The following is a 23,888-nucleotide window of genomic DNA, read 5'->3' on the forward strand; positions in this document are numbered from 1 at the left end:
TTACGAACAACTCAAATTAAAAACTTTTCGATTTACAAACAACAGACCGAATAAAAATATGCTTTGGTGAACAAGCATTGTCTCAGTGTACGAACGTTGATTACACCTATTGTGTGCCCGGCAGCACCACCGTTGTGAGCAGGCTCATCTATCGGTGTTCATTCATTCACCAAAGGAGTGCCATCGTTAGTTACTCTACTAAGTGCTACTTTTTGTGCTTTTAAGTGTTTTTATTAGCCGTTTTAGAGCATTTTTCTAGTTTTGCTCGGCCCATATGAGTCCAAAAGAAAGCATGGATAAGCGACGTGGGGTTCAAAACATTCAAGTACAAGTAGAATAATAAAAAAGTTGCCTCTATATTGAACCTATTATCATATATATATATATATATATATATATATATATATATATATATATATATATATATATATATATATATATTATCATATATATATATTATCATATATATATATATATATATATATATATATATATATATATATGATAATAGGTTCAATATAGAGGCAACTTTTTTATTATTATATTATGATAATATATATATATATTATCATATATATATATATATTATCATATATATATATATATATATATATATATATATATATATATATATATATACGTATATATATATATATGATAATAGGTTCAATATAGAGGCAACTTTTTTATTATTCTACTTCTACTTGAATGTTTTGAACCACACGTCGCTTATATATATATATATATATATATATATATATATATATATATATATATATATATATATATATATATATATACACACAAAACCCAAAACCAGTAAAGTTGGCACGTTGTGTAAATCGTAAATAAAAACAGAATACAATGATTTACAAGTACTTTTCAACCTACGTATATTCAATTGAATACACTGCAAAGACAAGATATTTCACCTTTGAACTGGTAAACTTGGTTATTTTTTGGAAATATTAGCTAATTTGGAATTTCATGCCTGCAACATGTTTCAAAAAAAGCTGGCACAAATGGCAAAAAAGACTGAGAAAGTTGAGGAATGCTCACCAAACACTTATTTGGAACATCCGACAGGTGAACAGGCTAAGTGGGAACTGGTGGGTGCCATGATTGGGTACAAAAGCAACTTCCATGAAAAGCTCAGTCATTCACAAACAAGGATGGGGCGAGGGTCACCACTTTATCAACTAATGTGTGAGCAAATTGTTGAACAGCTTAAAAACAACATTTCTCAACAAGCTTTTGCAAGGAATTTAGGGATTTCACAATCTACAGTAAGTAATATCATCAAAAGGTTTAAAGAATCTGGACAAATCACTGGATATAAACGTAATAAACGTTGAATGCCCATGACTTTTGATCCCTCAGGCGGTACTGCAACAAAAACCGTCACCAGTGTGTAAAGGATATCACCACAAAGGCTCAGGAACACTTCAGACAAACCACTGTAAGTAACTACAGTTGGTCGCTACATCTTTAAGTGCAAGTTAAAAGTCTACTATGCAAGGCGAAAGCCATTTATCAACAACACCCAGAAACGCCACCGGCTTTCCTGGGCCCGGGCTTATCTAAGACTGACTGATGCAAACTGGAAAAGTGTTCTGTGGTCGGAGGAGTCCACATTTCAAATTGTTTATGGAAACTGTTGACGTTGTGTCCTTCTGGCCAAAGAGGAAAAGAACCATTCGGACTATTATAGGCGCAAAGTTCAAAAGCCAGCATCTGTGATGGTATGGGAGTGTATTAATGCCCAAGGCATGGGCAAATTACGTATCTGTGAAGGCACCATTAATGCCAAAAGGTACATACAGGTTTTAAAGCAACATACAGGGACGGCGTGGCGCAGTGGGAGAGTGGCCGTGCGCAACCCGAGGGTCCCTGGTTCAAATCCCACCTGGTACCAACTTCGTCACATCCGTTGTGTTCTGAGCAAGACATTTCGCCCTTGCTCCTGATGGGTGCTGGTTGGCGCCTTGCATGGCAGCTCCCTCCATCAGTGTGTAAATGTGTATGTGAATGGGTAAATGTGGAAGTAGTGTCAAAGCGCTTTGAGTACCTTGAAGGTAGAAAAGCGCTATACAAGTACAACCCATTTATCATTTATACGTTGCCATCCAAGCAACGTCTTTTTCATGGACACCCCTGCTTATTTCAGCAAAACAATGCCAAGAAACATTCTGCACGTGTTACAACAGCGTGACTTCATAGTACAAGAATGCAGGTTCTAGACTGGCCTGCCTGTAGTCCAAACCTGTCTCCCATTAAAGCGCAAAATACCACATAGGAGACCCCGGACTGTTGAACAACTTAAGCAGAACATCAAGTAAGAATGTGAAAGAATTCCACCTGAAAAGTTTCAAAATTTGGTCTCCTCAGTTCCCAAACATTTATGGAGTGTTGTTAAAAGGAAAGGCCATGTAACACAGTGGTAAAAATGCCTCTGTGCCAACTTTTTTGCAATGTGTTGCTGCCATTAAATTCTAAGGTAATGATTATTTGCAAAAAAAAAGTTTAGTTTCTCAGTTTGAACATTAAAAATCTTGTATTTGTGTACACAATTGAAGTTGAAAATGATTTGCAAATCATTGTATTTTGTTTTTAATTACAATTTACAACATGCCAACTTCACTGGTTTTGTATATACATCTACATATATATACATACAGTGGGGCAAAAAAGTATTTAGCCAGCCACCGATTGTGCAAGTTCTCCCACTTAAAATGATGACAGAGGTCTGTAATTTTCATTATAGGTACACTTCAACTGTAAAAGACAGAATGTGGAAAAAAAAAATCCAGGAATTCACATTGTAGGAATTTTAAACAATTGATTTGTAAATTATGGTGGAAAATAAGTATTTGGTCAACCATTCAAAGCTCTCACTGATGGAAGGAGGTTTTGGCTCAAAATCTCACAATACATGGCCCCATTCATTCTTTCCTTAACACGGATCAATCGTCCTGTCCCCTTAGCAGAAAATCAGCCCCAAAGCATGATGTTTCCACCCCCATGCTTCACAGTAGGTATGGTGTTCTTGGGATGCAACTCAGTATTCTTCTTCCTCCAAACACGATGAGTTGAGTTTATACCAAAAAGTTCTATTTTGGTTTCATCTGACCACATGACATTCTCCCAATCCTCTGCTGTATCATCCATGTATCCATTTTGGTATAAACTCAACTCGTCGTGTTTGGAGGAAGAAGAGTTCCACTGCTTTAAATTGCTCTATTGATTGCTATTCTGAATGTTGCTGGGTCGGGTTTATTTTTGGAATTGCATTATTATGGCATTGTTTTATCAGATTGATTAATAAAAAAAAAAATTGGAAAAAAACAATCAAAAATTTAAAAAAGTTCCACTGGATAACCAAATGGGTGCGCTGATAAGTACTGACCTTTAATAATTTTGATGTTTGATTCAGAGGCTGTGAGACATAATTAAATAACGTTCATATAGTCTATGCAGCTGTGCTAGATCGTATATAATATATATATATATATATATATATATATATATATATATATATATATATATATATATATATATATACACAAAATGCTCAACATAGAAGGGATTATAACATCACTAAAACATAATGAGCTGTGTGCATTTTACTAACATCGGCTCGCTGACCAAGGTGATCACACATTTCCGCTGCGGCCCCACGCTGGTCCACGTCTTTGCCAGTGCTACGATTCCGCTTGCATCAAGTAGGCCATAACCATATGAATGGCTGACTGCAGGAAGTAAAAGAGGGATCAGACTTGACAGCTGGCCTTCTGATACTGATACTAGCGGTATCAAAATTCATGCCACTTGGAAAAATTAACGTCGCAGTTCAAAAAAGACGATGTATCTAATCACATGATATTGAAGGACATCTGCCGCCTTAAAGGCAGTAAGGGAAGTTGTAAAATGTTGTACCTCTGCGTCCAACCCCATTGGTATTCCAGTCATTGGTGAGCAGGTGGGCGGGGTGAGAAGTTCGCACAACCAGATGTTGCATGTCCCTCCAGGTCAAGTTTTTACTAGAAAAAATGCAAACAAGCACATACACCACACACACGCATACACACTAATTGTGAGGTTTATTTTACCAACCAAGTTTGCCGCCAGGTGGCTTTGAGACAATACATCTTGAAAAACTACTGTCCGTAAGGTGCACAGAGTCCTGAGTTAGCTAAAACTCCTAAAAATGTTGTCTACATATAAACACTGCCAAGTACAAAGAACTAAATCAGTGGACGTAGAGAAGTTTTTAGAACATGAATCTTAGGACAACGCTGTGGGCGATGTGAGACTTTGCTGACTAGCACTTACTTGGCCTCAAGAGCCAGAGCGATTATTCCAGCAGCCAGAGGGGCAGAAGCAGAGGTTCCTGTGTGGGAGTCTGTGCATTTAGATTTCAGGTCGGTCGTGACCTGGAAATGAAGAAGAATTACATTAGCTTGAAAGAGCCTGGTGGGACCAATAGGAGACACGTTCCCACCTCTTCAATTGCCACTTAAGATCTTATCATGCAAATTTGTCTGCTGATAATGAATACAGATCAAAGGTTAAAAAAGTGGGAAATTGTGTTAAAGAGGTAGTCAGTAGGAATCAGTGAAAACAAAAGCACATAACATAAGCTCATCCTCTTTTCTCCCAATGTCAACCTAGGTGTTGTTTTGTTAGATTTAAATGTTGCAGATCAGCTGCATTAAGGCTGTTTTCGCACTGTGCAGCTCCCAAATGTGGTTAATGAAAGCTGCATTAATTTCAAGAATGAGGCAAAATGATTGTTGAATAAGATAAATGTTAGGAAACTAAAATGAGAGAAAGTCCTAGCCAATTACACAGTATAACTTATTTTTTCTTAAAGGGGAACCTTACTTTTGTTTTAATTTTGTTAAACATAGAACATAAACCTAAATTGTCAGTAAACATTAGCAAAAGTCAGCTAACAATAGAGTAAATGGGAGTCGCACTATACTACCTATAAAGCGTTCTAAAGAACATCCAAATAATTCCATCAACATTCAATATACACTAAGTATGTATGTAATGCAATAACAGGCACATTCACAATAACATGTATTATTTATACATTTGGACCATTCTAAGTAAACGGCGGCACATTCATTTCACAGACACATCATGTTTGCTTTTCACTTCAACAACAACACACCTAGTACTCACGGTAAACTTTGTGAGAGACAACAAAGACTACTTTGGGGAAAATTACGATCCAGGACCTTATATTTTTTAATCTGAATATACAGAGGATGAGCAACAAGTTTGAGAAGCTGTGGGGTAAACACTGAGCATCATGTAGCAGTATTGCTAAGTGATGAACAAGATATACAAACGACAACATAATAAAACAATAACTTACTGTACAACTTCTGCTCTCACAGGAATGCTGACTGACGGCATGTTCGTATCTTCCCGTTTAGATACGGGAAAATTTACAATCCACACAAAGGAAAAAGTTGCTGCAAACAAGTGTATTATTGTGTCTTTCTTGCCATCTCCGGGTCTCAGTTGGATGTCAAAGTTGACCAACTTCTCAGTTTATGGCCACAACCTTCTACTATACAGTTGAAAGGCATGATTTATAATCTTGAATTAGCTGTTACCAACTTAGAGGTAAAGCAGCAGCAGCAGCTAGTCCCCAAATCATTATGTCAATATAGCAGCATAAGCTAGTTAGTGATCAATGCAATGCTAAAAATAGAGTGTCTGCGCTAGCATTTATAAGAAAAATATTGCTAATACTTGGTTATAACAATATTTCTAATACTTGGTTAATTTTCACGAAATGTAAACAAAGTATTGCTTGCGGTTTTTAGGATGTTTTTAAGAGGGCTCTGTGCTTCTTGTCTTACATAGAAATGGTAAATTGTAAAGAAAAGTTTAGTTCCCTAAGCAAAGGCGCTAGTCATTTCAAAGACTGGAGAAGAGCCTAAGTAAGCTTTAAAGAGGGTATGTCACAGTACGTATGTTGTTGTTTGTAGAGTCCGTTAGCATACGCAAATAAGAGTACATTAGGATTTCAAGCTATTTTGAGCCATAGGACATTTTTTGCGTTGAAAAAATTTGGAGGCACACCACCAGCAGAAATCATTAAAAAACTAAACTCAAATGACAGTAAAAAGTTTTTGTCGCAATTGTTGGTTATGAAATCAAACCATAAATAACCATGCATCAATATAGCTCATCTCAAAATAGGTGTACTGTCACGACCTGTCACATCACGCCGTAACTTATTTGGAGTTTTTTGCTGTTTTCCTGTGTAGTGTTTTAGTTATTGTCTTGCGCCCCTATTTTGGTGACTTTTTCTCTTTTTTTTGGTATTTTCCTGTAGCAGTTTCATGTCTTCCTTTGAGCGACATTTCCCGCATCTACTTTTTTTTAGCAATCAATAATATTTCAGTTGTATTTATCCTTCTTTGTGGGGACACTGTTGATTGTCATGACATGTTTGGATGTACATTGTGGACGTTGTCTCTGCTCCACAGTAAGTCATTGCTGTAACATGAATGATCGAGTTTCTCCATGGTAAAAGCCTTGATAGTACACGCAAAATCCTAATTTAAATAAGGCGGGCAGCACCAAATTTCAATTGTACAAGCAGTATTAGTATATCAGACGCAACATGCCCACTAAAAGTACAAGCAATTTTATTGTTAGCACATGCCGTTTAGAGTATGGTGTTTGGATTTTACTAAATCAGCACCTTGTAGTGTAGTCACACTTGTCACGTTTGGTTTGGCTAAAAGGAACATTATTGTGAGTTCCGCTTGTTCTGCTCGTATGATTTATTTGGTGTAGTGAACACAATCTGGTCAAGAAAACACAATCATCCAAATACGCAGATTGAGATTGCTTGAGAGATAGATCTTGCAAGTAAACTCTGGTGCAGCTTGGTTCACTTGAGCTGAAATGTGAACACTACACGCTATGCTGTCACATTAAAACCAGTGTTAAAGTGACAGCCAGAAGCTTGCAAAAATGAAAAATGTGTAAACGAAAATGCATTTTGTGTGTCACTAATTAAACGCTAATTTTAGATTAGTGCTAGTCAACTGTTGGTCCCGAGGCCAAATACAAACCCCATTTCCATATGAGTTGGGAGATCGTGTTAGATGTAAATATAAACAGAATACAATGATTTGCAAATCCTTTTCAACCCATATTCATTTAAATGCACTACAAAAACAAGATATTTGATGTTCAAACTCATAAACTTTATTTTTTTTTTGCAAATAATAATTAACTTAGAATTTCACGGCTGCAACACGTGCCAAAGTAGTTGGGCATGTTCACCACTGTGTTACATCACCTTTTCTTTTAACAACACTCAATGAACGTTTGGGAACTGAGGAAACTAATTGTTGAAGCTTTGAAAGTGGAATGTTTTCCCATTCTTGTTTTATGTAGAACTTCAGTCGTTCAACAGTCCGGGCTCTCCGCTGTTGTATTTTACGCTTCACAATGCGCCACACATTTTCCATGGGAGACAGACTGCAGGCGGGCCAGGAAAGTACCCGCACTCTTTTTTATACAAAGCCATGCTGTTGTAACACTTGTCTTGCTGAAAGAAGCAGGGGCGTCCATGATAACGTTGCTTGGATGACAACATATGTTGCTCCAAAACCTGTACGGACCATTCAGCATTAATGGTGCCTTCACATATGTGTAAGTAACCCATGCCTTGGGCACTAATGCACCCCCATACCATCACAGATGCTGGCTTTTGAACTTTGCGCCTATAACAATCCGAATGGTTATTTTCCACTTTGTTCTGGAGAACACCATGTCCTCTGTTTCCAAATATAATTTGAAATGTGGACTCGTTAGACCACAGAACAGCTTTCCACTTTGCATCAGTCCACCTTAGGTGAGCTCGGGCCCAGCCAAGCCGGCGGCGTTTCGGGATATTGTTGATAAATGGGTTTGGCTCTGCATAGTAGAGTTTTAACTTGCACTTACAGATGTAGCGACCAACTGTAGATACTGATAATGGTTTTATGAAGTGTTCCTGAGCCCATGTGGTGATATCCTTTACACAGCGATGTCGGTTTTTGATGCAGAACTGCCTGAGGGATCAAAAGTCCGTAATATCATCGCTTACGTGAAGTGATTTCTCCAGAATCTCTGAACTTTTTGATGATTTTACAGACCGTAGATGGTAAAATCCCTAAATTCCTTGCAATAGCTCGTTGAAAAATGTTCTAAAACTGTTCGACAATTTGTTTACAAAGTGGTGACTGTCACCCCATCCTTGTTTGTGAATTACTTAGCATTTCATTGAAGCTGCTTTTATACCCAATCATGGGAACCACCTGTTCCCAATTAGCCTGCACACCTGTGGGATGTTCCAAATAAGTGTTTGATGAGTATTCCACAACTTTATCAGTATTTATTGCCACCTTTCCCAACTTCTTTGTCACGTGTTGCCGGCATCAAATTCTAAAGTTAATGATTATTTGCAAAAAAAAAAAATGTTTGTCAGTTTGAACATCAAATATGTTGTCTTTGTAGCATATTCAACTGAATACGGGTTGAAAATTATTTGCAAATCATTGTATTCTGTTTATATTTACATCTAACACAATCTCCCAACTCATATGGAAACGGGGTTTGTACATCCCAAAATGAAACCAGACCGGCCTGTGAGTTCAGTTCAAAAAACATGAAAGAAACAAAAATTTTTGCAGCAAATTCCTAAAACATTAAAGTGCTTTTATTTAGTGGATCTTTGTCAAACTTTTTTTGCAGTAGGCCCCTAAAAACAGCAGAGCGCTCCTGTTGCATAGACAGGGATATAACATGTTTTTTATTTCCAATTTAGTTACCCTTATAAAACAATTCAAATGTCCACTGCACAGGATGCTGATTTTCAGGAATACAGTATACAAAATAAGAATAATAGTTATGGGAGGAGTCCATCTCCCAGGTTTTTAACTTTCTGCAAATGTGGCCCCCAAAACTATTTAGTTGAATATCCCTGGCTTTACATGAAATCAACACTTTTAAATATATCAAAATATATTCAGATAAAAACTATGTGTACAACACGGCAGATGGTGTTTTGGTTTGGAATTATTGAAGTAACGTCATGTAATATATCACAAAATCTGACCAATTAAATCTTTTTTTCATGCATGTTCTTTACCGCGCAGCCTTTGGTCCAATGCGAAAAAAGTGTGAACTCTAAAGTTCTACCAAAATGTACACAAAGTATTTTTTTCCATTTTTGGTCCAGAGCAGCATAACACATAAAATGGAAAACAAAGCCTTGAAGAGCTCCCTTCTCCGTGCCTATCGGAGTCCAACCTTCTTCTTTGCAAGCTTGAGTGTGAGACAGTGAAACAATCCTTTGATATCCTTTAGCAAATAGAAGCACTAGGAGATAATACAGAAATCTGCAAGATGCTATGGGCTGCCCGCAGAGAATCTAAGCATATACAGTCGTGGTCAAAAGTTTGCATATACTTCTATAGAACATAATGTCATGGCTGTCTTGAGTTTCCAATAATTTCTACAACTCTTTTTTTTTTTTGTGATAGAGTGATTGGAGCACATACTTCGTGAAGTTTGGTTCTTTTATGAATTTATTATGGGTCTACTGAAAATGTGACCAAATCTGCTGGGTCAAAAGTATACATACAGCAATGTTAATATTTGGTTACATGTCCCTTGGCAAGTTTCACTGCCATAAAATGCTTTTGGTAGACCTCCACAAGCTTCTGGTTGAGTTTTTGACTACTCCTCTTGACAAAATTGGTGCAGTTCCACTAAATTTGTTGTTTTTTTCCTGACATGTACTTGTTTCTTCAGCATTGTCCACATGTTTTCAAAAGGTTTTAATTCAGGACTTTGGGAGGGCCCTTCTAAAATCTTAATTCTAACTTGATTTAGCCATTACTTTGCCTTTTTGACGTGTGTTTGGGGTCAATGTCCTGTTGGAAGACCCAACTGCGCCCAAGACCCAACCTTCGGGCTGATGATTTTAGGTTGTCCTGAAGAATTTGGACGTAATCGTCTTTTTTCATTGTCCCATTTACTCTCTCTAAAGCACCAGATCCTTTGGCAGCAAAACAGGCCCACAGCATAATACTACCACCACCATGCTTGACAGTAGGCAAGGTGTTGTGAGTATTGTGGCCAAACAGCTCAATTTGTGTTTCATTTGACCACATAACTTTCCTCCAGAAGGTCTTATCTTTGTCAATGTGATCAGCAGTAAACTTTAAACAAGCCTTAAGGTGTCCCTTCTGGAGCAAGGGCTTCCTTCTTGCATGGTAGCCTCTCAGTCCATGGTGATGCAGAACACGCTTGACTGTGGACACTGACACCTGTCTTCCAGCAGCTTCCAATCCATTGCTGACCTGCTTTTTGGTGGTTCTCGGTTGACTGTTGATCATCTTGACCAATTTTCTCTCAGCAGCAAGTGATAGCTTGCATTTTCTTCCTGATTGTGGCAGTGACAAAACTGTACCATGCACTTTATACTTACGAACAATTGACTGCACAGTTGCTCTTGGGACCTTAAGCTGCTTTGAAATGGCTCCAAGTGACTTTCCTGACTTGTTCAAGTCAATGTTTTGTTTTTTCAGTTCCTCTGACTTTACCATTGTCGCGTTTGTAACTGTTTCTAATGACTGCATCACATGGGCTCTATTTAAATGGACTCAGAAGTCAACAGGTGTCGTCAATCATAATCACTCACATGAAGTTAAAAGGCCATGCCATGAAGATAACTCGATTTGATTGTAACTTTTCTACATCACCAGAATTGATAATGTATGTTGATGTATGTATACTTTTGACACAGCAGATTTGGTCACATTTTCAGTAGACCCATAATAAATTCATAAGGGGCGGCATGGCGTAGTAGAGCGGCCGTGCCAGAAACCTGAGGGTTGCAGGTTCGCTTCCCAATTATTGACATCCAAAATCACTGCCGTTGTGTCCTTGTGCAGGACACTTCACCCTTGCCCCCAGTGCTGCTCACACTGGTGAATGAATGATTAATGAATGATAGGTGGTGGTCGGAGGGGCCGTAGGCGCAAACTGGAAGCCACGCTTCCGTCAGTCTACCCCAGGGCAGCTGTGGCTACATATGTAGCTTACCACCACCAGGTGTGAATGAATGATGGGTTCCCACTTCTCTGTGAGCGCTTTGAGTATCTAACAATAGAAAACCGTGATATAAATCTAATCCATTATTATTATTATTATAAAAGAACTAAACTTCATGAATGTTTTTTGTGACCAACAAGTATGTGCTCCAATCACTCTATCACAAAAAAATAAGAGTTGTAGAAATCATTGGAAATTCAAGACAGCCATGACATTATGTCCTTCACGAGTGTATGTAAACTTTTGACTATGACTGTAAGTGATTTTGGGTTTGTGAGGTGAATGTTCAATAGCAGCCGTCCTGAATAACTTCCAGCTGTTTACAATTCATAACATATTTAATGTGCCAAAAGGGAATTAATAAAAGGAAGAAGAAGAGGACACAGTAGGAAGAGGATTGCGAAGTCAATATGCTGCTGCCCCCAATGCATCAACAACCAATTAGTGTATAACAACTTAGATGATTCATGTCTTCTTTGATGCACTTTGTTGCTCTTGAACATGAATTTGTTAGCCATGTCATCACTGTCTGTACAGGTGTTTTAACAAGGCAACCCAGGTTTTATGAAAGCTCTCCACTGTGCCTTTAGAAACATCCATCCATCCATCCATTTCCTACCGCTTATTGCTTTTGGAAACTAATTCAAAGATTATATGCAGTGGTTATGACGTAGTAAAATCAAATTTCAAACCATGCCCTTCATACACTTAATGGACAAAGGAAAGTCCAATAAAAAAGATGATCACTTACTATTTGTTTTTCATTCATGTTTCCGGAGCTGTAGGTGGTGGCGAGGGTGGATGAGCAAGCCTCGCTGTACCAAGGGACATTGCCATTTTGGGTGGAGCTGCTGATGGATAGGGTGTATATGCTATTGGTGTAGCCATCACAGTTACAGCTATCCTTCTGTCGCCCCCCGTTGCCGGACGCCCACACAAAAATGGAGCCTAAACCTCCACGGCCCTGAAAGTTAGAAAAGGAATACGTCATTAACTTCTTCATCCATTAAAAATAATAGGAACCCTACACAAAACCCCTACAAAATAATTACCAAGCACCTAAATATGTGACGGCGATGTAAAAGAAAAAACACAAAATTAATGTCAGGTCACTGTAATATACCATCTAAACCTTCAGTGCTGGAGGTGCAATAATTCAGCTTTATGGTATTGAATGGCACTGTCTCAATCTGCATTGATCCAACCTGGACATGTGCCACCCACCGCCAACTGACAGCGCGGTCAACCGCCACGATCATCCAAGTAGCCCGTGTCAGCAGTCCGAAGTCAGTTTTATGGCACATGGCTTGAATCCATATAACAAAGTCTGTGTGGAGATGCTTGGATGTGTTTATGTGTGGCGCGCACATGTGGTAGTATGGGGCGTGGTCTGCCGGTCCATTAATCTACATGACAGAGTCTCAAGCATTCTAACAAGGGACGCTACTGCGAATAGGACGAGAATTCATAGATTACAAGTGCTACATGTGGGGGTACTTCTTTCTGGGACAGTTTTTGGTTTGAAATTATTTTTAATATATAAATAAGTACTTACTGTGTTCATACTGAGGACTTAAGTAAATGAGGTTGAACTTAAAAATAAACTTTGTTCTTGCATTTCAATCAGTTCAAACTTAATTTCTCACAGTTCAGGTTTGATTTCAATCATTACCACTTCAGCTCATTTTAGAAAATGTTCCATTTCAGAGCACATTCCATTCTCCTTCCCGTTCATATTTGTCAGGGTCAAAAACTGTTTTGTTCCTTCCGCTTTTGTCCTCTCATGCTTGAACAGTTCAATTACAGACTTGAAAGCAAGCCACACACAAGCAGCAAATAATTTCTGTCCCACACAAATAGTGGCCCCTCCACACACACACATAGACACACAAGCACGCACACACGCAAACTCAGACACACCTCAGTAACTCCATGCTGAAAGGCCTCCTTGGCGAGTTTGGCAGGTCCATCCACAGTTTTGCCATCATCTTCCGGGCCCCAACTGGCGCTGTAAATGTCGATGTGTTGGGGATTCAGGCTGAGGGACTGGGCTTCAACAATGTCTGTCACCTCACCATCCAGCATGCGAACACCTGCATTGTCATTGACACGCAGAAGAATAGTTTTTAGACCACAGAACACTGCCCTGTTTGACATTTTTTCAATTTGTTTTCCAACACCTTCTTTTAATACGCACAGAAAGTTAACCTAATTCAAACATGTACAAGTTATGGTGTTAATGAATTACAGTGCAACCTCGATTTGTAAACGTCTCATTGTACGAACAACCATAATAACAATATGATTTGTTGTACGAACTATGTCTTAGTGTACAAATGTTCCACAGAGCAACTCTACTTCGCCCGGCAACACAGCCATTGTGGGCAGGTCTGTTATATTTTTTTAAATTCCTAATCATTCTAGCGACTGGCTGTTAACCACAGAGCTAGTGACAGTGGGTGCATGACGGCAGGGCAACTAGTTGTTTTGAAACTGTTAATAAATACCACTACTGTAGAAATTTGATCCATCACCCCCTTGTTATGTTTGTTTGATCTAAAGTATTGTAGAGTGCTTTACATTGTGTTTAAAGTGTACAAACCTTTACTAAAATATGGACTTTTGTCAAGGTTGAAACCTATAACTCATGATTACATTTTTTGTTATGGAGATTTTTTGCCTTAAATACACATTTTTCGATTAAAGGATAAGAACCACTTAAGTTTGTAAATGAAGGTTCCGTTGTATCAGTAAAACACATGGAGAAAAGGTAGGGTTTGAATATAAACTTCGCTCTTTCCTACACCATTTTGGATATGTTGAATTATGTAACCACAAGTTGTTTTTCCTCTATCTAATTGTTGAACGTGGCTGAAACAAATAACTCATAACCATAACCACTTTATGTCAAAGTTTTTCCCCATACATTCATAAGTAATTGGAAGTCATCAGAAGTCACACAGAATCTTAACGAGGAGGTAACATCTGCAATTTCAACTTTGTCACTTAATATGCACTAAGATTGTAGTGAAACATACATAGTAAGTAATGACGCTTCTTAGCAGCAGCTATAATTTGGATCAGTTGCATCTATTATTTCTGTTCTGTGGCTCAACAATCTCCTTTCTGAGCAGCCACCTTATCGTGGTAGAGGAGTTTGCGTGTCCCAATGATCCTAGGAGCTATGTCCGGGGTCTTCTATGCCCCCTGGTAGGGTCTCCCAAGACAAACAGGTCCTAGGTGAGGGATCAGACAAAGAGCAGACCTTTACGAAAAGTACAAATCGAGGACCTAGATCTTTCCTAGCCCGGACGCGGGTCACCGGGACTCCTCTGGAGCCAGGCCCAGAGGTGGGGCACCATGGCGAGCGCTGCTGACAGAGCCTGTCCCCATGGGGCCCGGCCGGGCTCAGCCCGTAGAGGCAACAAGTTTCCCCCTTCCAATGGGCTCACCACACATGGGAGGGGTCATTAAGTTTGGGTGCAGTGTGAGCTGGGCGGAAGTCGAAGGCAGGGCCCTTGGTGGTCCGATCCTTGGCAACATAAGCTAGCTCTATAGACGTGGAACGTCACCTCTCTGGGAGGGAAGGAGCCTGAGCTGGTGCGTGAGGTGGAGAAGTTCCAGCTAGATATAGTCGGACTCATTTCGACGCACCACAAGGGCTATGGAACCTGTTTTCTCGAGAGGGGCTGGACTCTCTTCCACTCTAGCGTTGCAAGCAATGAGAGGCGAAGGGCTGGGGTGCCAATTCTTGTTGTCTCCCGGCTCAAAGCCTGCACATTGGACTTTAACCCAGTAGACGAGAGGGTAGCTTCCCTCCGCCTCCGGGTCTTGTTTCCCCCCGGCTCAAACCCTGCATATTGGACTTTAACCCAGTAGACGAGAGGGTCGCTTCCCACCGCCTCCGGGTTGGGGGACGGGACTGTTGTTTTTGCTTACGCACCAACCAGCAGCTCACAGCACCCACTCTTTTTGGTTTACCCTGAAGGAGTGCTGGAGAGTGCTCCCTCGGATCATTCCCTTTTTCTGCTGGGGGACTTCAACGCTCATGTTGGCAACGACAGTGAAACCTGGACAGGTGTGTTGGGGAAGAATGGCCGGCCAGATCCAAACCCAAGTGGTGTTTTGTTATGGACTTTTGTGCTCATCACAGATTGTCCATAACAAACACCATATTCAAACATAAGGGTGTCCATATGTGCACTTGGCTCCAGGACACCCTAGGCCGCAGTTCCATTATATACTTTGTAGTTGTGTCATCGGATTTGCGGCCTCATGTTTTGGACACTCAGGTGAAGAGAGGTGCAGAGCTTTCTGCCGATCACCACCCAGTGGTGAGCTGGCTCCGATGGTGGCGGAGGATGCCGGACAGACCTGGCAGGCCCAAACACATTGTGAGGGTCTGCTGGGAACGCCTAGCAGAGTCTCCTGTCAGAGAGCGTTTCAATTCCCGCCTCCGGAAGAACTTTGAACATTTCAAGAGGGAGGTGCTAGACATTGAGTCGGAATGGACAATGTTCCGTGCCTCTATTGTGGAGGCGGCTGATTGGAGCTGCAGCTGCAAGGTGGTTGGTGCCTGTCGTGGCGGTAATCCTAGAATCCGCTGGTGGACACCAGCAGTAAGGGATGCCGTCAAGTCTTATCGTGTCCTTTTGGCTCATGGGACTCCAGAGGCAGCGGACAGGTGCCGACAGGCCAATTGAAGTGGGGCTTCAGCGGTCGCAGAGGCAAAAACTTGGACATGGGAGGAATTTGGGGAAGCCATGGAAAACAACTTCCAGACCGCTTTGAAGCGATTCTCGACCACCATCCTGCGCCTCAGGGGGGAAGCAGTGCACTGTGAACACCGTGTATGGTGAGGACAGTGTGTTAATGGATGAAATCCGCCCGGAGTCCCTTAAGACTCTGGATGCTGTGGGGCTGTCTTGGTTGACAAGACTCTGCAGCATCTAATGGACATCGGGGGCGGTACCTCTGGATTGGCAGACCGGGGTGGTGGTTCCTCTCTTTAAGAAGGGAAATCGGAGGGTGTGTTCCAACAATCGTGGGATCACACTCTTCAGCCTTCCCGGTAAGGTCTATTCAAGTGTACTGGAGAGGAGGCTATGCCGCATAGTCAAACCTCGGATCCAGGAGGAACAGTGTAGTTTTTGTCCAGGTCGTGGAATGGTACACCAGCTCTATACCCTCGTCAGGGTGCTTGAGGTTGCATGGGAGCTTGCCCAAACATTCTACATGTGCTTTGTGGACTTAAAAAAGGCATTCGACCGTGTATTCCGGGAAGTCCTGCGGGGAGTGCTTAGAGAGTAAGGGGGTCGGACTGTCTGATTGTGGCGGTCCGCTCCCTGTATGATCTGTTTTAGAGCTTGGTCCGCATTGGAGTAAGTCGGACCCGTTTCCAGTGAGAGTTGGACTCCGCCAAGGCTGCCCTTTGTCACTGATTCTGTTCAGAACTTTATTGGACAGAATTTGTAGGCGCATTCAGGGCATTGAGGGGATCCGGTTTGGTGCCTGCAGGATTAGGTCTCTGTTTTTTGCAGATGATGTGGTCCTGATGGCTTCAACTGGCCAGTGTGAAGCGACTGAGATGAGAATCAGCACCTCTAAGTCCGAGTCCATGGTTCTCACCCGGGAAAGGGTGCAGTGCCATCTTCTGGTTGGGGAAGAGATCTTGCCCTAAGTGGAGGAGTTCAAGTACCTCGGAGTCTTGTTCACGAGTGACGGAAGAGTGGATTGTGAGATCTACAGGCGGATCGGTCTTCAGTAATGCGGACACTGTATTGATCTATTGTGGTGAAGAAGGAGCTGAGTCGGAAGGCAAAGCTCTCAATTTGCCGGTCGATCTATATTCCCATCCTCACCTATGGTCATCAGCTTTGGGTTATGAACGAAAGGACAAGATCAAGGGGACAAGCGGCCGAAATGAGTAAAGCCGCTGCTCCTGCACTTTGAGAGAAGCCAGATGAGGTGGTTCGAGCATCTGCTCAGGATGCCACCCGAACGCCTCCCTACGGAGGTGCTTAGGGCACGTCCGACTGAAAGGAGGCCATTGGGAAGACCCAGGACACGTTGAGAAGACCATGTCTCCCTGCTTGCCTGGGGACTACTTGGGATCCCCCTGGAGGAGCAGGACAAAGTGGCTGGGGAGAGGGAAGTCTGGGCTTCTCCGCTTAGGCTGCTGCCCCGGCGACCCGACCTCGTATAAGCGGAAGAAAATGCATGGATGGATGCCTGGGCTCCACGGTTTCGTTGTATTCCCCATTTTAGGAGAGGTAGAATTTATGGGCCCACAGCAATACTGTGATGTTACATATTTGCATAATTCTAGTGCACTGTGTGCATGTGCTGTATGAGTGACAGACTATGCAATTGGTGTGAATGCTGATTCACAAATAATGGTGATTATAATAATGGTAATTCCTTTTTCTTATTTTTGCATACAGGTCCCCAAACCCACATCTTGGAACCAATTTTTCATGCTTGTGTTTAGAAATAACTTGTAGAATGCATCGCGGCCTCTTTTAAAACTAAATGCTCTAAAAGAAAGATGGATGAGTAAAAACTAAACAAAACAATGCCACTGTAGCATTGGATCAAAAATACATACACTTTGAGAGGAACAATGGAAAGATGCAAATATGGAAACAAATGACAATGAAGTGAACGCAGGCAGACAATGTCTATTAACGCAATTATTAAAGGACAATTTCTTAACTTACAGTACTTCCCAAATTTGGTGCATTGAATCATTCCCCCCGATCTCCCCTCTATGTTGTTCTATTCTGCAAAACCAAGCACCAACAGTCTGACATACTGCAAACACATCAAACAGACTGTAGCATTTCAGTGGTGGCATCAACTTGTAGGCCGGGGTTGTGTAATTCACTGAGGAGCCTCATGTTTCCCCAGGCCCACAAAAAGTCCGAAAATAAACAACACAAACAAGGAGGACAAACTCATAAATTATGGTTCAACTTGTGTATGTACACATCAACCTTCCTTTACCATTCTCTCTGGCCATCCCTAAAAACAACTAAATCCACCCTTAAAATTTAAATGACAAACTATAATATCCGTTTTTAGTTTTATTGGGAAAATTATTTGTCTATTAGAGGACTTTCTAGATTCTGGACTGTGTATGCATTCATCAGTTTGATGTTCAGTAAATGTGTGGCATGCCTCTAACATCTGATGCCAGGACAAATTTCATACTTGAACCCCAAACCTGGCAATAATATGTTAGATTCTAAAAAAAGGTTTATTTTGAAACATTTTTATAGCGCTAGGAATACATGCTTTAGTGCCAAGAACAACTCTGACAGTTAAGAAAGGATCGCAGACCACAGAGGCACTATTTCTCTCACTTGGCTTAAGAGACTGCAAGGTGCAATGGCTAAGGAACAGTATTCATTTTTTTTTTTAAATGTGTTTCGTTTCAACTACTTGTAAATATAATGCAAGAAACTCGACTTCACAGCTGAATCTCAACCTATGAGACCACACACTGAAGATGTATGTGATATTCTCCCACGGCATTTGGTATGATCATAAAGATGTGCGCAGTGGCGTTCTTTTCTCTTAGGAGTTCAAAATTTATACGACAGCTGGAAGTAACACGCAGGAAACATAAGACGAGAAGAAATGACAGAACGGGCACTGAGATAAAAGCAGCGCCTGGCTTTTAAAGAACTAAACACTACATCTGAAGAAGCCACATTAGAGGCACAGCCTGTAAATATGTGCATGATAGTTTATCAAATCATTGGTCTCCATTTCAACACGGTTACATTTTTATATCACACTCTGAGAACCACATTACAAATGAAACAGATGGGAATCAGGTCTAATAAATATGACAACATATGATTCATGAAGGTGACGACTGCAGAAACATTTACAATTTCCATTATACATTTTACCAACTTTAATACTACTAAATTTTTGTCCCTCTGTGTTGTCTGCACACAATCAGTCTTTGCAGCCCATAAAAATAAACACATAATTAAATGTGTTTGATTCTGCAATGCAACTTGGTGAAGGGCAGTTGACAACAAGCGGTAACAGATAAACACAAAGACAAACATGTCCAGCAGCTGGGGTATTCAGCACCACTGAACACTCCAGCCAATAATATGACGCGATTCACATGTGTTTAGTTACACAGCAAAAATAAGTTGTTAACAGTTGTTATACACGCTGTTGATATATTGACTTTAAAAAAGGTAAATGCAAAAGTGTTAACCGGTTATTATGGTGAAAAAAAACTGGCAGTGGCACTATGGCGTCAAAACAGTGCCAGAAGCCTTGCTTGTAAAAAAAAAACACACTGTGCGCATGGCCTATCTGCACAGAGGCTGCAGCTGCATTTTTCATTGTAGGGACTATTTGTGTGCGACCTCGGTTTGCGCCTGTGATGTGTTTCCCTGGTTCTCTTCACGCATGTTTTCCACCGGTTTGGCACTTTGGGGTGAGTATTAAATAATTGGGATCTGCAACTTTCCTCCATTCTAATTGGTCACTTTTAACACCTTTCAAAGCATCAACGATTAGTTTCCTCCGTTCCCAAACGTTTATTGAGTGTTGCTAAAAGAAAAGGTGATGTAACACAGTGGTGAACATGCCCTTTCCCAACTACTTTGGCACTTGTTGCAGCCAGGAAATTCTAAGTTATTATTTGGAAAAAAAATAAAATTTATGAGTTTGAACATCAAATATCTTGTCTTTGTAGTGCATTCAATTGAATATGGGTTGAAAAGGATTTGCAAATCCTTTTGTTCAGTTTATATTTACATGTAACACAATTTCCCAACTCATATGGAAACGGGGTTTGTACATGTGAATGCTTCAAAGAGCATTCATGCTTTTAATTGATATCAGCAGCTGCAATCTTTTGTGCCCCAACGGAATTAAAAGAAGGGGGTGAATTGTCTTGTAATACTTAGTATGTTTGACTCTTTGTGAGGCAAGGCGGGCCGCGGCTCTTACGCTCAAATGGAAGTTTGTGTTATTTTAATTAATGTGCATGTTCGGCGAGCGAGACGGTCTGCAAAAGCGGTCACTCTTTTGCAGTGGTTTCTTCGGTTGCGGGCGTTTGTACTACAAATAATTGGTAGTAATGATATCTGCTTTAAAACTCCCGACGGTTAGTATTGTCATATTAAATTAAAATGATCAAAGAACCGTCATTCACAACTGCACTTTGGTACCGACAGACTGACTTGCAATAGTTTTCTAGCTAGCTTAAATGCTGACATGTAAACAACAGACATTACTGCTTTTACTCTTTGCGAAACGTCATTCCCCAAACTAAACAAACGCATTACTGTTTAAACAACTGAGCTACAGTATTCACATTAAAAAATAAAGGATGTGCTGTTTTTGCACAAAGTTATCGATAGACTGGACAGTGTCAAATTGAAACAGAGGGACACACACAAATTTCTTTTAAACAGGAAGTGAACTCACATAACGCCACATAAACTGAATGTGAAACAACTGATCACCCTCTATAATTTACAACAATAATAATAATTATATGGCTCTTGTGAAGCCAGAACAATATTTAAAATAAAATGACAAAGAATATTTTATTCGTAATATTTATTTGTTTTATTTAATTTAGTATTTAAAAGTTTACATTTCAAATCCGATGGCACAACTACAATGTCATACATGGAACTGCGGCCTAGGGTGTCCTGGTGCCAAGTGCACATATGGAGACCCGTATGTTTGAACATGGTGTTGGTTATGGACAATCTGTGATGAGCACAAAAGTCCAATAACAAAACACCACTCGGGTTTATATCAGGGCGGCCATTCTTCCCAATCATGCCTTTCCAGGTTTCACTGTCGTTGCCAATATGTGATACTATGGACCGTCGATGTTGAAATCCTTAAATTTCTTGCAATTGCACTTTGAAAAACGTTTTTCTTAAACTGTTTGACTATTTGCTAAAAGATGCACCAATGATATTATTATCGTAATAATAATGATGTATTATTATGATTTGTGTTATCCACACATAATAAATCAGATCATCTACACTTTCCTTCATACTTACCCAACAAAACAGCTCAGGTCATTGCTTCGTGTCAATGACAAAGAATATTTTATTCGTAATATTTATTTGTTTTATTTAATTTAGTATTTAAAAGTTTACATTTCAAATCCGATGGCACAACTACAATGTCGTACATGGAACTGCGGCCTAGGGTGTCCTGGTGCCAAGTGCACATATGGAGACCCGTATGTTTGAATATGGTGTTGGTTATGGACAATCTGTGATGAGCACAAAGTCCAATAACAAAACACCACTCGGGTTTATATCAGGGCGGCCATTCTTCCCAATCATGCCTCTCCAGGTTTCACTGTCGTTGCCAATATGTGCGTTGAAGTCCCCCAGTAGATCGAGGGAATCATCCGGCAGATCACTCGAAAGTATTCCCTCGAGTGAATCCAAAAAGGGTGGGCACTCTGAACTGCTGTTTGGTGCGTAAACACAAACAGTCAGGACCCATCCCCCTCATCCGAAGGGGGGAGGAAGCTACCTTCTCGTCCACTGGTTTGAACTCCAACGTGCAGGCTCTGAGCCGAGGGGCAACAAGAATTTCCACCCCAACCCGTCGCCTCTCACTGCTGGCAACGCCAGAGTGGAAGAGAGTACAGCCCCTCTTGAGAAAACTGGTTCAAGAGCCCTTGCTGTGCGTCGAAGTAAGTCCGACATAATACAACTTACAGTTAATAAATATGATAGTATCAGCTGATCCACTTTCTTTTGCATTTTTGAACCAAACAACATGCATTTAAAGATTCCACATGGTAACACTCTTTATTTACTCCGCTACATTTACCTAAGTAACTTTTTGGATTACAAACATTTAATTTTTACTTGAAATGTTACATTTACTCTGTTACATTCAGTTTTATTCTGATCGCTGCATTTATTTACAAACCACGTTTCCATATGAGTTGGGAACTTGTGTTGGATGTAAATGTAAACGGAATACAATGATTTGCAAATCCTTTTCAACCCATATTCAATTGAATGCACTACAAAGACAAGATATTTGATGTTCAAACTCCATCCATCCATCCATTTTCTACCGCTTATTCCCTTTCGGGGCCGCGGGGGGCGCTGGCGCCTATCTCAGCTACAATCGGGCGGAAGGCGGGGTACACCCTGGACAAGTCGCCACCTCATCGCAGGGCCAACACAGATAGACAGACAACATTCACACTCACATTCACACACTAGGGCCAATTTAGTGTTGCCAATCCACCTATCCCCAGGTGCATGTCTTTGGAAGTGGGAGGAAGCCGGAGTACCCGGAGGGAACCCACGCATTCACGGGGAGAACATGCAAACTCCACACAGAAAGATCCCGAGCCTGGATTTGAACCCAGGACTGCAGGACCTTCGTATTGTGAGGCAGACGCACTAACCCCTCTGCCACCGTGAAGCCCATGTTCAAACTCATAAACTTTATTTTTTTTTGCAAATAATAATGAACTTAGAATTTCATGGCTGCAACACGTGCCAAAGTAGTTGGGAAAGGGCATGTTCACCACTGGCAAAAGGGCATGTTCACCACTGTGTTACATCACCTTTTCTTTTAACAACACTCAATAAACGTTTGGGAACTGAGGAAACTAATTGTTGAAGCTTTGAAAGTGGAATTCTTTCCCGTTCTTGTTTTATGTAGAGTTCCAGTCGTTCAACAGTCCGGGGTCTCCGCTGTCGTATTTTACGCTTCATAATGCGCCACACATTTTCGATGGGAGACAGGTCTGGACTGCAGGCGGGCCAGGAAAGTACCCACACTCTTTTTTTTATGAAGCCACGCTGTTGTAACACGTCCTGAATGTGGCTTGGCATTGTCTTGCTGAAATAAGCAGGGGCGTACATGAAAAATACGGCGCTTAGATGGCAACATATGTTATTCCAAAACCTGTATGTACCTTTCAGCATTAATGGTGCCTTCACAGATGTGTAAGTTACCCATGCCTTGGGCACTAATGCACCCCGATACAATCACAGAGGCTGGCTTTTGAACTTTGCGTCGATAATAGTCTGGATGGTTCGCTTCCCCTTTGGTCCGAATGACACAATGTCCAATATTTCCAAAAACAATTTGAAATGTGGTCTCGTCAGACCACAGAACATTTTTCCACTTTGCATCAGTCCATCTTAGATGATCTCGGGCCCAGAGAAGCAAGCGGCGTTTCTGGATGTTGTTGATAAATGGCTTTCACTTTGCATAGTAGAGATTTAACTTGCACTTATAGATGTAGCGGCGAACTGTATTTAGTGACAGTGGTTTTCTTAAGTGTTCCTGAGCCCATGTGGTGAAATCCTTTAGGGATTGATGTCGGTTTTTGATACAGTGCCGTCTGAGGGATCAAAGGTCACGGTCATTCAATGTTGGTTTCCGGCCATGCCGCTTATGTGTAGTGATTTCTCCAGATTTTCTGAACCTTTTGATGATATTATGGACCGTCGATGTTGAAATCCTTAAATTTCTTGCAATTGCACTTTGAAAAACGTTTTTCTTAAACTGTTTCACTATTTGCTCACGCAGTTGTGGACAAAGGGGTGTACCTCGCCCCATCCTTTCTTGTGAAAGACTGACCATTTTTTGGGAAGCTGTTTTTATACCCAATCATGGCACCCACCTGTTCCCAATTAGCCTGCACACCTGTGGGATGTTCCAAATAAGTGTTTGATGAGCACTCCTCAACTTTATCA

The 23,888-nt window shown here is 40.8% G+C and overlaps 1 protein-coding gene across 2 annotated transcripts in view; it reads right to left on the reverse strand.

Annotated features, from left to right (window-relative positions):
* The window catches only part of furina (furin (paired basic amino acid cleaving enzyme) a), a 186,509-nt gene that overhangs the window by 12,381 nt on the left and 150,240 nt on the right, over positions 1–23,888 (reverse strand). For both annotated transcript variants that reach the window (XM_061881428.1, XM_061881429.1), the window contains exons 8-12: positions 13,063–13,235; positions 11,894–12,106; positions 4,333–4,433; positions 3,937–4,040; positions 3,632–3,749 (exon numbers count right to left, since the gene is read on the reverse strand). In XM_061881428.1, coding sequence (XP_061737412.1) covers positions 3,632–3,749; positions 3,937–4,040; positions 4,333–4,433; positions 11,894–12,106; positions 13,063–13,235 — 709 coding nt within the window. The remainder of the gene's footprint in view (positions 1–3,631; positions 3,750–3,936; positions 4,041–4,332; positions 4,434–11,893; positions 12,107–13,062; positions 13,236–23,888) is intronic.

The sequence above is a fragment of the Nerophis ophidion genome, linkage group LG02 (assembly GCF_033978795.1).
Source record: "Nerophis ophidion isolate RoL-2023_Sa linkage group LG02, RoL_Noph_v1.0, whole genome shotgun sequence".
Lineage (NCBI taxonomy): Eukaryota > Metazoa > Chordata > Actinopteri > Syngnathiformes > Syngnathidae > Nerophis > Nerophis ophidion.